Here is a 17,854-nt window from a genome sequence, read left to right on the forward strand (position 1 = left end):
CATAAAGTATGTCTTCTTCACAGACACACAGTTAACTACACAGAAAAATGAAAAGGGGGAGTAGAATAAATCTGCTAAAATTTATTAACTCCAAATAAGACAGCAAATCAGATCTCTACACTAAAAATAATTATTTTCAAAGTGATACAATGCTTTCAAAGTTATCAGTCTAACTGATTTGCCCCAAGAAGATTATGAATTATCTCTTTAAAAAACAGCAATAACCAGTGACATAGATCTAAGAAAATTTGGATAAGAAATGTAAAATGAAAGGCTATGAGACCCAATCAGTTTTCATCATTAAATTTGTCAGTCTTTATTAAAACAACAAAATCAAAACTTCAGACGCTGAATTACATGATATATACAAGAATATACAAAAGTAAAAGAAAAAAGAGTACATATATACTACACTAGCACAGCGAACATTTCCACTGGTTATTCTGTCCCAAATCCAAATGTTTATCTCCAGGACGCCACAGATGCAACTTCCTTTTGTACCTAAAGTAAAAATAAATCTATTTAATAGAAGAGAAAAAACAAACAAGAATTCATTTGTGAATTGCCTAACAGTTCCAATGTATTAAAATTCTAACCTAAAACATATATGTGTGTGTGTTAAAACCTGCAAGAAATTAGCTGGCATATGACACAGATAACATTTACGTTTTAGAGAGGAGAAAAAAGCACGTGATAGACCTCATAAAGTCTAAACAGAGAACTGGAATTTCCGGGTACTGATTCCTACGTAACTTGAACACAAAATGTCCGTAATTGCCACCCTGTTTTAATACACGCTGAATACTGCTCTAACTTGAAAACTTGTATTCAATAGGTAAATAGTCCAAATCCAGTTCCCTCTATAAAACTAACATTTCACTGCTGTCTCACAACCCTGAATAGTTATTTCATCTGACCAAAGGGATTAGTCAAAAAAAATAAAAAAGGTAAAAAAGCAATGCTCAAAACTCAAAATCTATAGGATTCAAGGTAATAATAATATCACCATCCTGCAACTCCCATTAATTTTGTGTTCTTGGCTTCATATAAGCTCAACTGCTTTAAAAATGCTCACACAGCATTCAGTGTGCAGATGACAGTCTGCAGAGCTTGGCCCATCCTAGAGATAGCATGTACGCTCACACCTGCCTCTGGTGAGGCTCTACAGGGTATAACATCCCATCTGACTAGAATCAGGAAGGGGGGAAGCCAAGGCAGGGGCTATTCAGTTCGTACATCCCCAAATCCATTCTATGTTTAAGCATGTTGAATGAAGAAAATACAAAGAGTTATTTGTTAAGGTTGTTCATTTTTAAAACGATCACAAGGATTTCCTTAATTATTATGTTCCTAAAAAAATGTCAGTACACCACTAAAAACATAAAGAAAGTACTGCTGCTTTTCAGTTACCTTATTGAGCTCTGGAAACAGTTCTTGTATCACAATGTCCAATAAAACGTAAGTCAGCTAAAATGCAAAAAAAAGATTATAAGGAATTAGACCAAAAAAAAAAAAAAAAACCCACAAAAGTAGTTTCAACAAGATTCATAATGTTCTATTTTTAGGATGAGTTTTAGATAGATATGTTTTCACATGTTTACATTTTATTACTATGCCTCGTAATTTATTTTATGTTAAATATTTTGTATATAACAACAATTTTAAAGAAACAAGCCTGATACAAAATTTTAATTGTGTTAAGATCTCAACAGAATATGTGAGACTAAAGGCAAAGGAAAAAAGGAAAGATATACCCATTTGAATGCAGAGTTCCAAAGAATAGCAAGGAGAGATAAGAAAGCCTTCCTTGGTGATCAATGCAAAGAAATAGAGGAAAACAACAGAATGGGAAAGAATAGAGATCTCTTCAAAATAATTAGAGATACCAAGGGAACATTTCATGCAAAGATGGGCTCAATAAAGGACAGAAATGGTAGGGACCTAACAGAAGCAGAAGATATTAAGAAGAGGTGGCAAGAATACACAGAAGAACTACAAAAAAGATCTTCATGATCCAGATAATCACAATGGTGTAATCACTCACCTAGAGCCAGACATTCTGGAATGTGAAGTCAAGTGGGCCTTAGGAAGCATAACTATGAACAAAGCTAGTGGAGGGGATGGAATTCCAGTTGAGCTATTTCAAATCCTAAAAGATGATGCTGTGAAAGTGCTGCACTCAGTATGCCAGCAAATCTGGAAAACTCAGCAGTGGCCACAGGACTGGAAAAGGACAGTTTTCATTCCAATCCCAAAGAAAGGCAATGCCAAAGAATGCTCAAATTACTGCACAATTGCACTCATCTCACACACTAGCAAAGTAATGCTCAAGATTCTCCAAGCCAGGCTTCAACAGTATGTGAACCGTGAACTTCCAGATGTTCAAGCTGGATTTAGAAAAGGCAGAGGAACCAGAGATCAAATTGCGAACATCCGTTGGATCACTGAAAAAGCAAGAGAGCTCCAGAAAAACATCTATTTCTGCTTTATTGACTATGCTAAAGCCTATGACTGTGTGGATCACAACAAAGTGTGGAAAATTCTGAAAGAGATGGGAACACCAGACCACCTGACCCGCCTCTTAAGAAACCTGTATGCAGGTAAAGAATCAACAGTAAGAACTGGACATGAAACAACAGACTGGTTACAAATAGAGAAAGGAGTATGTCAAGGCTAAAGAGTGTCACTCTGCTTATTTAACATCTATGCAGAGTACATCATGTGAAATGCTGTGCTGGAAGAAGCACAAGCTGGAATCAAGATTGCCGGGAGAAATATTAATAACCTCAGATATGCAGATGACACCACCCTTATGGCAGAAAGTGAAGAGGAACTAAAGAGTCCCTTGATGAAAGTAAAAGAGGAGAGTGAAAAAGTTAGCTTAAAACTCAACATTCAGAAAACTAAGATCATGGCATCCGGTCCCATCACTTCATAGCAAACAGATGGGGAGACAGTGGAAACAGTGACAGACTTTACTTTTGGGGGCTCCAAAATCACTGCAGATGGTGACTGCAGCCATGAAATTAAAAGATGCTTGCTCCTTGGAAGTAAAGTTATGACCAACCTAAACAGCATATTAAAAAGCAGAGACATTACTTTGCCAACAAAGGTCCGTCTAGTCAAAGCTATAGTTTTTCCAACGGTCATGTATGGATGTGAGAGTTGGACTATAAAGAAAGCTGAGTGCCGAAGAATTGATGCTTTTGAACTGTGGTGTTGGAGAAGACTCTTGAGAGTCCCTTGGACTGTAAGGAGATCCAACTAGTCCATGCTAAAGGAAATCAGTCCTAAATATTCATTGGAAGGACTGATGCTGAAGCTGAAACTCCAATACTTTGGCCACCTGATGGGAAGAACTGACTCACTGGAAAAGACCCTGATGCTGGGAAAGATTGAAGGCGGGAGGAGAAGGGGATAGCAGAGGATGAGATGGTTGGATGGCATCACCGACTCAATGGACATGAGTTTTAGTAGACTCTGGTAATTGGTGATGGACAGGGAGGCCTGGTGTGCTGCAGTCCATGGGGTCACAAGGAGTTGGACACAACTGAGTGAACTGAACTGAACTGATAAGCAGTAAAATGTTAATTGCAGTTATTCTATACAACCTGAGTGAATGATGGAATTCTTGGTATTTAAATTTTTACTTTATTTTCATGAATTTTTGCTTCCCTGGTGGTGCTAGTGGTAAAGAATCTGCCTGGTATATTCCAAATTTCCTATAATGAATATTTATCTTCAATCATGTTATTAAAAAAAAAAAGAATGAGCAAAAAGAGTTAACAAAAGACACTTTTATTCCATCCGCATGTTTGAATTACACTGCCTTCACCTAGCAAAGTATCACTTCACAGTTAATATACCAGACAGGCTACTGTATCATTCACTAAACCAAGCTGACACGAGTCAGTCTGCTTTAATGAACTTTACCTGCTTGTTGAGAACTGGCTGCTGTAAACCGTCAAAAAGAAGTCTGATGCTTTCATACTTGGCTTCTTCACCAATACACTTGACTATCAAATCTAAACAAGAAAGCCACATGTGAAACAATTTTATATTATAAAGTGACTCATCATTTACTGGATCATAAGGCAAAATCTCTACCCTGTCCCCCAGGTATTATGTAAAAACTGTAAGTCAGCATTTCCTAAATCAGTGCTTCAGTAAGAAGCTCTTGGAAAAAAGGGCTCTGTGGTCAAGTTGAGAAATGCAGTATCATGAGTCCTGAATTTAAAGATTCACAACACACAAAGCATAGCTGTAAGCTCTCAGGAATGTTACCGTAAAGAAATCTGCTTATACTATTAAAGGATAAAAGTCAGTTGGGAAACAATACATATTTTATTATCCCATTCAAGTAAAATAAAATAAAACACTAGGTACATACACTTGTGCATATATATACAGAGATACAAAGAAACTGTCTGTCAGGATTAACACCAGCCGGAGCATACCGCTACTTCTGCACAGGGGGGACAGGATCACTTCTACTTTTCACTCTTCGTATTTTCATGTTTGAATATGTTAATGTTTTTTAAAATTTAATTAATTTAATTTTATGGTGAACAGAGACTCTCTTCAATGAATATGACCAATTTCTTTCTGTACTTTTTGCAAAATTACTAGTAACTATCTTACAGAACAATCTTTTGGGAAACTGTTTAAACACAAGTTTGCTCCCAAAAGTTCTAATTCATGTTTGACTACACAGCTGTCATGTATCACTCCTGGTACCACAGTCAGTCCTTATTAAAATCTGTGCTGAATGGTTTCCTCCAAGCAGGAAAAGAAACTTATTCTTAAGTAAACAAGGTGCTCAAATATTTGTCCTTTCCCCTCCAATCATAATGAAACACTTAATGTTGTTCAAGGAAAATCTTCATTTTATGTTTGCTTTTACAGGGTAAATCTAACCTTGAGAGGCAAAATTCAATTTATAGAAGTTCAGTAGATCCTTGATATTTTTCAAGAGAGATGGGCCATAATGCATCTTTGTGAATCCCCTAATTCACCAATACTACACAGAATTTCCCAATTAATATGCATGAAGCATCATGGACAAAAACAGACGATCCTTTCAGATTCTTCAAGAATCACTAAGGAGGAAATGAGTAGAGGAGAGCAGAGAGGCATGCTATGCTTCCTCACTAGCTAAATCACCCCTTCCCAAACGGAAGTCTTGAAGCAGATGTGACTCAAATTCATGGCTGGGCAAAATTACAATTATTATATTCATTGGCTTTCCATGTTTATAAATATTAAAACTAAGACAGTTACGACCATGAATGCTATATTACAATATAGAAGGTCACTATATTACATTACAAAAGAAGGAAGAAATGACTTCATCATATACCTACAGAAGATTCACTCAAAAATAGCTGTGGTTCACGTTTACATTCAGACTGGGGACAGAAATTGTCTTCAAAATTAAGCAGGACCATTCTGAGACTCATTTTTCAATGATGAGAATTCTCTAAGACATCTTCAATTTTTACTCTATATTTCCTTGCTGGGCATTACTCACTCACACCTGACTCCCAGATCTCATCTTATACCATCACTCCTCCAATTCTAAAACCTGGATATTTACTTGATTACGAGACAATGCCTCCTGAATAATGTATAGTTAGGCTTGTCACATAAGTGCCTGGCACATGGAAGGTGTTCAATAAACTCTGGATGAATAAATGAATTCTGACCTCTAACTCACACACACTAATGTAGCTCTCCTCATGGTGAAGTGAACAGCAGGACTCCAGCTGTCCCACAGACATACCACTATGATCAGTTTGATTCTAAGTTACTGAAAGAATCCAACTATTGTGTCAGTAGAAACAGCCTTATCTAAAAGTTCTTAGTGCTAACATAAAAACCAAATTCCATTTAATGAATGAGTTAATTTTAACTGGTTCTTATAACTACTTCTAAAATAAAAACTCACATGGGGAACACATGTATACCTGTGGCGGATTCATTTTGATATTTGGCAAATCTAATACAGTTATGTAAAGTTAAAAATAAAATAAAATTTAAAAAAAAAAAAAAAAAAAAAAAAAAAACTCACAGTAAAAATTGCCTCAATAATTACTATACATTGTGATCACCAGAGTACTAATCTATATTAAACTACTTTTTAAATATTATACCTGGAATGTAGTTCATCATTCCTTCAAAAGTCTGCTTTGCTCGTTTTTGCTTATCTTGAAGAGAGCGAGGTTCAGTGTTTTCACAAAATACAGCATCTAAAAAGAGACAAAAAAATATTTGCTGGGTTTAGGAGAGAGGGGACATGTGTATACATATAGCTGATTCATGTTGATATATGGCAGAAACCAACACAACATTGTAAAGCAATTATCCTCCAATTAAAAATAAAAAATTAGGGCTTCCCTGGTAGCTCAGTAGTAAAGAAGCCACCTGCCAATGTAGGGGACAGTTCAGTCCCTGGTTTGGGAAGATCCCATATGCTGAGGGACAACTAAACCTGAGAGTCATAACTACTGAGCCTGTGCTCTAGAGCCTGTGCTCTGCAACGAGAGAAACCACTGCAATGAGAAGCTAGCTCACCACCACTAGGAAGTAGCCCACACTCGCTGCAACTAGAGAAAGCCCGAGTGCAGCAACGAAGAGTGCTCAGTCGTGTTCGACTCTTTGGGACCCCATGGATTGTGTAGTTGACCCCACTGGAGTGGGTTGCCATTTCCACTTATTAAGCAGCCATAAATAAATGAATAAAATAAATCTTAAAAAAAGAATCTTATCAAAAATTAACAAATTTTTTAAAAAAGAAACATTTGCTGGAATTTTCACCTATTATATACAAAGTATTTCCTCATGGTAGCAATACTAATAAAAGCAAAGAAAGGCCAGGCTTCTCACTCTTTGAGATATACTTAAAATTAAATAAAAATTGAGTATTCAAACATTAAACAAACACATGAGGAAATACAAACCTCTGAGAAGTGTTATAAGTGAAACCAGACGGTGCTCCTGAAAGAGTTGCTCTAGTTTACAATGAAGATAGTAATCAGTATACATTTCCAGGGTGTTTTTGAAGAGGATTCGAGTTCCCATTAAGAGATGATGAAGCCAGTCAGGAACTTGGAAAACCACCTGTCCTGAGAAGGATCACACAGAACATTTCATTAAGGTAAATAGATACCTGAACATTTTTCAATACAAAAAATATAAACAGTCAATACTTTATTTTTAAACACTAATAACTTTAATATGTTCAAGACCAATTATAGTCTATATATTGAATTCTTAATTTAAAAAGTACCTTCAATTAAAAAAATATATAATGGAGCAATACACAAGAGCATTAATTCGCATCACAGAAGAAATATAACACGGGTTTTAACAGTAACCACAGATATCTTACCTACATACATCAGGTAATCATAGACTCCTTCTACAGTCATCATTTCCATAAAATAATTCTGATTTTGCCTTCTTTCTGTATTCTCAGCACGGTTTGCATTATTCTTATACAGATCATTAAAAAGCTGAAGTAAAAGTTGAAATAATAAAAAAAGTTTATTACACAGGCTAATAATAATTACTAAGGATAAAGTAATTACAGAGCAAGGCGTTTAAACTTTGTCCAATCAAAGCAGAATATTAAAGGAAAAAAAACATAATACCAGAGTGGTTAAGATCTGCCCCCTAAATGCCACATTTATACTCAAAATTGAATTAAAAAATACAATACTTTGGGGGGTCAAAATATTAAATAAAAATCTACCTTCATTTTAGATGCAACAGATAATTCATCATCCATACAAAGAATCCCTTCAATTTTTTATATCAGAAGAAGTAAATGAACATAAAAAGATGCATAAAACCATTAGCACTAGGACTTCCCTGGTGGTCCAGTGGTTAAGAATCTGCCTGTCAATCCCTGGGTTGGGTTGGATCCCTCATCTGGGAAGATTCCACATGCTATCAGGTAAGTAAGCCCGAGCACCACAACTGCTGAGTCCAGGCTCTAGAGCCCATGCGCCGCAACTACTGAGCACGCATGCCACAATGACACGCAGTGCTCTAGATGCGGGGGCGCGCTAGAGCCCACGTTCTGCAACGAGAGAGAAGGCACAGCAACGAGAACCCCAAGCACCACAACTAGAGAGCAGCCTCCACTCTCCACAACTAGAGAAAGCCCACGCAGCAATGAAGGCCCAGTACAACCAAAAATAAATAAATAAAATTATTAAAAAAAAAAAAAAAAACTATTAGGAATAGCTAATTTTAATCCCAACATGATTTAAAGGTTATAAATCACTGTTTAATTAAGGGATGCTTACAGATGAACGTTAAGATTTAAGCTAAGTTTATTTGGACAAAATAATCAAAGACCTAATGTATATGAAAAAAATATGAAGAATTACTCATAGCAAAATAATAAAATGCAACTAAATCTTAGCCCTACCTACTCTACCAAAAGTATGCCAAAAGATTTATCATTAATAATAATCAAAGAGCAGATACTAAGGAACTAAAAAAAACTGTCAGAAAAGATAAACAAAACGATAAAATGGACAGTTTTTGGTATGATGGGTGAAAAAAGCAAAAAGGAAAGGGAAGGAAAAGAAGACAATGCCAGGAATAAAAGGGGACACAACCACAGATGTCAGAGGAAAATGAAAAGAGGATATTATTGAAAACATAAGGCCAAAATGTTTCAAACACAGATAAGATGGAGAATTTATTAAAAAGTACAACCTATCAAAATCTGACTCATGAAATAATACATCTGAAGAATATTATAATCATTAAAGAAATTATATTGGTTAAAAAAAAAAAACTTCCACAAACAAAACTTGAGGCCTTGGCAACCCACTCCAGTATTCTTGCCTGGAGAGTCCCATGGATGGGGGAGCCTGGTGGGCTGCAGTCCATGGGGTCACATAGAGTCGGACACGACTGAGCGACTTCCCTTTCACTTTTCACTTTCATGCACTGGAGAAGAAAATGGCAACCCACCCCAGTGTTCTTGCCTGGAGAATCCAGGGACGGGGTAGCCTGGTGGGCTGCCGTCTGTGGGGTCGCACAGAGTCGGACACGACTGAAGCGCCGCCGCCGCAGCAGCAGCAGCAGATGACTATTAACAAGTTATCACTATTTAAATAACTAACACTCTACTAGCAAATAAAGAAAAGTTAACATAACTTTAATACCAAAACCTGACGAGGATACAATAAGAAAGAAAAACTATAGGCCAAGTGTACCCACAAACATGGAGGTAACTTTCCTAAACTTCATAAAGGATATCCACAAAAAGAACTACACTGTATTATTTAATGGTGAAACACTGCAATCACTCCCTTCCTTTGTATAGCAGGTCCTAGTCATGAATGAAACATAACTGCCATCATTTGAACACATAAATCTAAAAGAATTAACAGATATACCTCTAAAATTAACACAAGTCTAGCAAGACTTGTGAATTGAAAATCAATACACAACAATCAACTGTATTTCTGTTTACTAGCAATAAACTTATAAAGTGAAAAAAATTAAAGATACCCTTTACAGTAATAAACCAAAGAAGTTCCTTGAGGAAGAATCCCCCATACTGGGTACTACTCCGGCACTAAACTGAGCTTCTTGCAGACAGGAAATTTATCTGTTTTTCCTTTTTTCTTTGGCCATGCCACACCACTGTGGGATCCTAGTTCCCCCGCAATAAAACCATGGCTGTCTAATTAGACAGCAAGTGGAAATTTGCTATCTGATGCAGGGAGCTCAAATCAGGTGCTTTGTGATAACCTAGAGAGGTGAGATGGGAAGGAAGGTGGAAGGGACGTTCAGGATGAGGGGGAACATATGTATACTTATGGCTGATTCATGTTGATATTTGGTAGAAACCAACACAATCCTCCAATTAAAAACTGAAAAAACAAACCAAAAAAAAGCACCAAGTCTTAAGCACTGGACTGCCAGGGAAGTCCTCAGAATTTATCTTTATATTCCCAGTGCCTAGCACCCAATAGCAGGCACATAATAAATGCTTGTTTAATGAAAGGATGAAATATTTTATGTCATTAAAATTATATAATACCATAAATACATTATAGAAATTAATTCCCTAATTCCTGGAAGTTGGTGATTTACAACCTAAGAAAACCACTTAAAAAAATTCCCCAATAGAGAAACGGTAGGAGCTGACAAATACAGATTCTGAAGAAACATTTACCCATTAAAGCAAAGAACCAAGCAACTACCTACAATACCCTCCTTATCCTTTACAATTGATTTCCATATAAAGGCATACAGTCCCCTCCACTTCACTAACAAAGAATTCTCTATGAAAAAGTTGTAAGTAGGACAATTTCAAACTTAATGGCTCTCTGCGACAATGCATAGTACCTTCTTATTATTTTCTGAAGTAGGGCTGAGAATGGTCAGTTCTGGTTTACTCGGTTTAGGCTTTGGAGATTCACAAGAATTAATGAAATTCATGATGAAAGGTTCCAAATGTTGACCTTTCTGTGGAAACCATGGTATAAAAATAAAAAAATCAACATTATGATTTTCAGTATCACACAGCCAATTAAAATTTACTAATATTTAAATATGCTTATAACTATCATTTTATAGAATGCCCATATTTACCTCTTTCATTAGTTTTCCAGGAACAGATTTTATAATTTTCCCTGCAATTAAAAATATTAATTTTAAGAAGGTAAAATATATCTCATAACTGCTTATATGAATACTTCACTAGGTAATTTTAAATACCAAAAGCCAAGTAAAAACACTTCATAAAAATTTGTAATAAACACGGTATTCTTAATTGTTTTCAGATACAGCACTTGGGATACTTCAAAATAATCCAGTGGGGTGGGAGGTAGGGGAAGGTGAGATGGTAACAGACAGCAAGGCCAGGGATCTCCAAACAGAGGAAACAGGCTGCAAGTGTTAGACATTTTTTATCTCTCTAAAGCAGCAGGAGGAAACAAACAAATCTTAGATTTTTTTTCCCCCTTCTCTATACACATTTAAAAAGAGGTTTCTTTTAAAATTCTATGCTGCCATGATGATACATGGTTCCACCTAAACTTAACTCTTCTCAAACCTTGAGCTAACCAATGTGGTTTTTCTTAAGGAAATGTTTGTCTTAAGCTATGTTAATGAACTATGTATTTACCCTAGACTCTGTCTTCAAGTGGGTTCCCCTAAGACTCAGAACCCACTTGACAAACCAGTATGCTTTATTCATGCAAATGTTCTCTTAAGCTATGTTAATGAGACTGTATTGGCTTGGAACCAGGCCTTTCTTCAAGACTCATGGTCAATCATTTTAAGCTCAGGACAACTCACCTTGTGCCAGTGTTATCTCAAAATGCATGTTGTGGGTAAGGGGTCTGGTGCCATTCTCTGAGTTTTGAGACATTTTCTTTCTCTAATTAGCAAACTGCTAGTAGCTTATATCATCCGGCTAAAGACTAGCAGGGCGCACTCTTTCTGTCCCCCTCTGATGTCTATGTCAGAATCTTTATCTCTTTTATACTTAATTACACGAAAGTTCTCATCACTGGCCCCAAATTGAATTCCTCTCTTCCGGAGGCCAAGAATCCCAGCGTCTTTCATGGCTCAGTGATAACCTTTCATCTTGAGGGCTCATCCAGGATTCTTCAAGACAAGGTAAGGACGCTTGGAGCTCTGGTTCTTTGTTCCCCTAGCAAACTCGTTTTCTGATTAACTTTACTGACTCTATGGTGTGCTTGTGTGAATGAATGACATGCCCTGCATGAAGCAAATGAGGAGCCCTGCTCTGCTGTTTCGAGGTGCCTCGTAATGACTGAAGGCAGCCCCAAAAAGGGGAGCCTTGTCGGGGGTTTATACTGACCTGCCAATGCCAAGAGACATCCAACCTCCCTGCAATGGGAGCAGCCAGAGATGGACGAAGGATGTGGACCGAACTCTCTTTTCTCAGTCAAACTTTCCAGTCTCTTTGACTATTTCATAACTTCTAACTACTCACTCCCCTAGAGCCAGACATCCTGGAATGGGAAGTCAAGTGGGCCTTAGAAAGCATCACTACGAACAAAGCTAGTGGAGGTGATGAAATTCCAGTTGAGCTATTTCAAATCCTAAAAGATGATGCTGTGAAAGTGCTGCACTCAATATGCCAGCAAATTTGGAAAACTCAGCAGTGGCCACGGGACTAGAAAAGGTCAGTTTTCTTTCCAATCCCAAAGAAAGGCAATGCCAAAGAATGCTCAAACTACTGCACAACTGCACTCCCATGCTAGTAAAGTAATGCTCAAAATTCTCCAAGCCAGGCTTCAGCAGTACGTGAACCGTGAACTTCCAGATGTTCAAGCTGGATTTAGAAAAGGCAGAGGAACCAGAGATCAAATTGCCAACATCCGCTGGATCATCGAAAAAACAAGAGAGTTCCAGAAAAAATATCTATTTCTGCTTTATTGACTATGCCAAAGCCTTTGACTGTGTGGATCACAATAAACTGTGGAAAATTCTGAAAGAGATGGGAATACCAGAACACCTGACCTGTCTCTTGATAAACCTATATGCAGGTCAGGAAGCAACAGTTAGAGCTGGACATGGAACAACAGACTGGTTCCAAATAGGAAAAGGAGTACGTCAAGGCTGTATATTGTCACCCTGCTTATTTAACTTATATGCAGAGTACATCATGAGAAATGCTGGGCTGGAAGAAGCACAAGCTGGAATCAAGATTGCCAGGAGAAATATCAATAACCTCAAATATGCAGACGACACCACTCTTATGACAGAAAGTGAAGAGGAACTAAAAAGCCTCTTGATGAAAGTGAAAGAGGAAAGTGAAAAAGTTGGCTTAAAGCTCAACATTCAGAAAACTAAGATCATGGCATCTGGTCCCATCACTTTGGGAAATAGATGGGGAACAGTGGAAACAGTGTCAGACTTTATTTTGGGGGGCTCCAAAATCACTGAAGATGGTGATTGCAGCCATGAAATTAAAAGACACTTGACTCCTTGGAGAAGGAAATGGCAACCGACTCCAGTATTCTTGCCCGGAGAAACCCATGGACGGAGGAGCCTGGTGGGCAATAGTCCATGAGGTCGCAAAGATTCAGACACAACTGAGCAACTTCACTTCACTTACTCCTTGGAAGGAAAGTTATGACCAACCTAGATAGCATATTGAAAAGCAGAGACATTACTTTGCCAACAAAGGTCCGTCTAGTCAAGGCTATGGTTTTTCCTGTGGTCAGGTATGGATGTGAGAGTTGGACTGTGAAGAAAGCTGAGCGCCAAAGAATTGATGCTTTTGAACTCTGGCGTTGGAGAAGACTCGAGAGTCCCTTGGATCTCAAGGAGATCCAACCAGTCCATTCTAAAGGAGATCAGTCCTGGGTGTTCTTTGGAAGGAATGATGCTAAAGCTGAAACTCCAGTACTTTGGCCACCTCATGCGAAGAGTTGACTCATTGAAAAAGACTCTGATGCTGGGAGGGATTGGGGGCAGGAGGAGAAGGGAACGACAGAGGATAAGATGGCTGGATGGCATCACCAACTCGATGGACTTGAGTTTGAGTGAACTCCAGGAGTTGGTGATGGACAGGGAGGCCTGGCGCGCTTCGATTCATGGGGTTGCAAAGAGTCGGACACGACTGAGTGACTGAACTGAACTGAACTGAACCTAATCTAACATCATAGACTTTCAAGGGACTTGTGATCTATGTGTACTGTTACTTAGGTCCCAAACTTAGATTGGTAGTCAGGGAGCGCCTAGCGTCGCTAAGAGTCGAAAGTTCGGAAGCTAGATGGAGCTCTCGTTCCAAGAGCATCTCTCAGGTTAAAGGTTACTCAGAGAGGAACCACAGTAGGCTTCTTCCTTTGGTAACGCTAGCTCTTAGTGGACCAGAGGAGGCTCTGCAGTGGCTTTTGTCCCAACTCCTTAGATACTGTTTCTGTGGAATCTGGGGGAATGAATTGAAAGGACTGGCCCTAATAACTCGAGGACAAAAATCACTTTTTCCTCACTGGCCAGCCCTTCACCATTTCTTTTGCTATCGCTTATACTTGGTGCAGTGACGCTAGGAAGGAACACCTTGGTTTTATGTTTGTACTGGTCTTACTGTGGCCAGGAATATACTCAGAATCGTGCACAGGCACTCGAGAGACAATGTTTTCCTCAGTGGTCTTAACTTGGGAGGTTTCCAGAAGGTTACTCTGATTGTACCCCAGGTGGCATCAGAGGCAAGCAACGTTTTAATGGTGAGGAACGGGACACTAGTCTGGGATGCCATCAGGTCTACCTCTGGTGCATCTCCACCCTGCCTCAGTGGGAGAACCGGGAAGGACAACTATGGCGCCCGCGTTAGTAAGGGACAGACTAAATCTGACCAGGGAAGGAAAGCTTCGGTGTAAAGTCTGTCTACACCCCCATCTAGAGCAGGGAGGGATGCCTCCAGTAGAAAGATGGCGCCAGTCACTTTTTTCCTTTCTTACAGGGAGCTAACAATTCCAGCCTCACTCCTTTGAAGTGTACCCTGAAAAACTGGGATAGATTTGATCCCGAGAGCTTAAAGAAGACATGCCTGATCTTCCAAAGTGAAACTGCATGGCCACAGTATCTACTGGAGGATGGTGAATGGTGGTAGGTTGGAGGGTCTCTTAATTATGATACTGTTTTACAATTAGACTGGTTCTGAAGGAGGAAACAGACAGAACAGGCTCCACCTTGAAAGCAGGACTCCACCTTGGGCCGGACTGTGGATTTTGAGCTATATGCCCAGTATCTATGGAAACGACATACCAACTGGAAAACCAGACCCCGCCCCCCAGATGGAAGAGCCCCAGGGCTCGTACCTATACTCTCCACCGCCTAAAAGAATATCCTAATTATCTGTGCAACCAAATAGAATCATAAATTCTATTATGCTTACTGGGGTATGACCACAGGCCTACTGATAATTGTCCACTGTTAACTACCTAGGCTTAAGGCATACGAATCATGGGTTTAAGGCATATGAATCACGGGTTAAATTTGACTGTATCTTTCTTTTCCTTTGTTCAGACTAGTTTCAGAGAATTTGGAGAGGTGGGTTTGAGCACGTACACTTAGGGTATATAAGGTTTTCATAAAAACTGGCTGCGGTCCTTGGCTAAGTGGAGACTCTGCCTTGGGTAATAACACTCCACTTCACTATCTGCATTGTCCTTCTGAGTGAGTTTGTTTCCCAGAACGTGTGGCTACAACAGTTCTGTAGAAAACAAGGGAAATGGGTAGAAGTAGCATATGTGTTACCATTTTTCTCTCTGCAAGACATGCCAGACTTACGTCCTAAGGGTATAGATTTGGTATGAAACCTTCACCTCCCTCCTGTCCTCCTACTTTGCCCCCGTACCCGGGGCGCCAAACTGACCAAATTGAAAGTCAGGGAACCCCTGCCCAGAAGGGTTGCCTTGGTCTTGGCAGAAGCTGAAACTGAAATTCAAGTTGCCTTGGTCTCAGTAAAAACCCAAACTGAGATTCAAACTGCCCAAGTAGAGATCCAAACAATCGCAGTCTCAGTACAAACTTAGACTACTCTGGTTTCAACAGAAACTCAGACAATCGAAGTAAAAGAAGCTCAGACAGCAAAAACTAAGGGTGAAATACAGGATGAGATGGAGGACACGAAAAAAAAGAGATTTAAAAAAAAAAAAAAAAAGAACAGGTTCCTCCAATCTATCCCTGGGATCATTTGCACAGAGAGGCCGAGGAACAGCCACACAAGCTGTTGCCTCTTCATGAAGCACCCATGAGGAGAAATAATCAGGCTATAAGAGTTAATAAGCCCTTATCAAGAAATACAAAGAATCACGGAGGATCTGGGAGATTATTTAGAGGACCCAGAAATTTATATTAGAGCTTTTAAGGCTGTTACTCTGCTTTATGACCTTACTTGGAAGGACATGATGTATATTCTGGGACAAACACTAACTCCCGACTCAAAACTTTGAGTTTTGGGGAAAGCGGTTGCCTATGGAGATGAATGGCTTTGTAATGAATCAGTAGGGAAGAGGGAGCATGAGATAACCGAGCTCCCCACTAGGAATCAGGCAGTCCTAACTACAGAACCAGGTTAGGACTATAACATGGCTAAAGGAAGATGGGATCAGAGTTATTTGTCAGATGTATTCTTGAAGGACTCAGGCAAGCATGTGCTAACTTTAAACTATCCCAAACTGGCAAACACAGAACAGGAAGAGAAGGAAGCTCCTGGTAAATTCCTAGATAGATTAAGGGAAGCCCTTCACAGATTCACTGAGATTGATCCCAAAAGTGAAGAAGGAAGAATCTATCTTAAAAGATAGATTTCTCACTCAGTCGGCTCCAGACATCCACTGTAAGCTATTAAATCAGGCGTATAGACCAAATCAGTCTTTAGATAATCTGTTGCAACTGCCTCAGACAGTCTATTATAGCAAGGAATATGAGGAAAACAAAGGCAGAGAAAGACAAAGGAACTGGTGGAAGCCCTTTTAACGGCTGTCTGAACCCTAACCGTTCTTAAACAGCCTGAGAAAAATGCCCAGAGGGGCCCAGGTGAAAAGGGATATGCTTGCTATTACTGTGGAAAGGAGGGGCAACTCAAGCAGGATTGCCCTCAGGCATCTAAGCTTCCCCCGGCTCCATGTCCGGTCTGCAAGGGACCACACTGGAGGAGAGACTGCCCTTAGAAGCATAGGTTTCAGGGGTCAGACTCTCAAGACAATCAGGACTGAAGGTGACCGGGGGTCTCCACACAAGCTCCTGCCCTAATTGTACCTGAGGAACTCTGGATATTAATAACTGTGGGGGGGGGGGCGCAATCTGTCAATTTCCTTTTGGACACTGGGGCAACTTACTGAAGCCCTGGCCCACTTTCTCCCCAGTCCGCTTCCATAACAGGACTGTCTGGATGAGCCTAACGTTATTATCTCAGTCGGCCTCTAAGCTGCAACTGGGACTCTGTGCTATTTTCACATGAGTTTCTGGCTGTGCCAGAGTCTCCCTCACCCCTTTCAGGGAGTGATATACTGAGCAAGGTCCATGCCTCTGTTTTCATGAATATGCAGCCCTCCCTTTCTCTCCCATTAATTAAACAAAATGTAAATCCTCGAGTATGGGCTGATGGAAAATCTGGGGGTTGAGCACAAATCGCTATTCCAGCAGTTGTCAAGCTCAAAGACCCGCATTTATTTCCACATAAAAAGCAGTATCCACTGAAATCTGAGGTTAAGGAAGGGTTAAAACCCATCAATGAGAATTTAAAGGAGCAGGGGCTATTAATTCCCTGTAACAGTCCATGAAACACTCCTACTTTGGGTATAAAGAAATTAAATGATAAATGAGACTAGTTCAAGATTTACAAATAATACATGAGGCTGTAGTTCCTTTACACCCCGTGGTGCCTAATCCTTATACTCTATTATTCCTGAACAAGCCAAATATTTTTCAGTCATTGATTTGAAGTTTGCTTTCTGAGTTAAACCTATATTAAATCATCCTCTACCTATGTCCCAGATATTCACGACCCAGATAATCATGATGGTGTAATCACTTACCTAGAGCCAGACATTCTGGAATGTGAAGGCAAGTGGGCCTTAGAAAGCATCACTACAAACAAAGCTAGTGGAGGTGATGAAATTCCAGTTGAGCTATTTCAAATCCTAAAAGATGATGCTGTGAAAGTGCTGCACTCAATATGCCAGCAAATTTGGAAAACTCAGCAGTGGCCACAGGACTGGAAAAGGTCAGTTCTCATTCCAATCCTAAAGAAAGGCAATGCCAAAGAATGCTCAAACTACCGCACAGTTGCACTCATCTCACACACTAGGAAAGTAATACTCAAAATTCTCCAAGC

The 17,854-nt window shown here is 39.3% G+C and overlaps 1 protein-coding gene across 6 annotated transcripts in view; it reads right to left on the reverse strand.

Annotated features, from left to right (window-relative positions):
- Nucleotides 1-287: 287 nt before the first annotated feature.
- Nucleotides 288-17,854, reverse strand: part of SNX14 (sorting nexin 14) — an 84,850-nt gene continuing 67,283 nt past the window's right edge. For 4 of the 6 annotated variants that reach the window (XM_044924258.1, XM_006057580.3, XM_006057578.3 and 1 more), the window contains 8 exons: nt 10,624-10,664; nt 10,378-10,497; nt 7,391-7,514; nt 6,960-7,124; nt 6,153-6,248; nt 3,934-4,025; nt 1,411-1,467; nt 288-501 (listed from right to left, as the gene is read on the reverse strand). In XM_044924258.1, the coding sequence (XP_044780193.1) occupies nt 463-501; nt 1,411-1,467; nt 3,934-4,025; nt 6,153-6,248; nt 6,960-7,124; nt 7,391-7,514; nt 10,378-10,497; nt 10,624-10,664 (734 nt within the window). In that variant the 3' untranslated portion in view covers nt 288-462. Of the gene's footprint in view, nt 502-1,410; nt 1,468-3,933; nt 4,026-6,152; nt 6,249-6,959; nt 7,125-7,390; nt 7,515-10,377; nt 10,498-10,623; nt 10,665-17,854 lie in introns of those variants that run through there. The other 2 variants (XM_044924259.1, XM_044924260.1) reach the window with 2 other exon arrangements.

Source organism: Bubalus bubalis, chromosome 10 (assembly GCF_019923935.1).
Source record: "Bubalus bubalis isolate 160015118507 breed Murrah chromosome 10, NDDB_SH_1, whole genome shotgun sequence".
Lineage (NCBI taxonomy): Eukaryota > Metazoa > Chordata > Mammalia > Artiodactyla > Bovidae > Bubalus > Bubalus bubalis.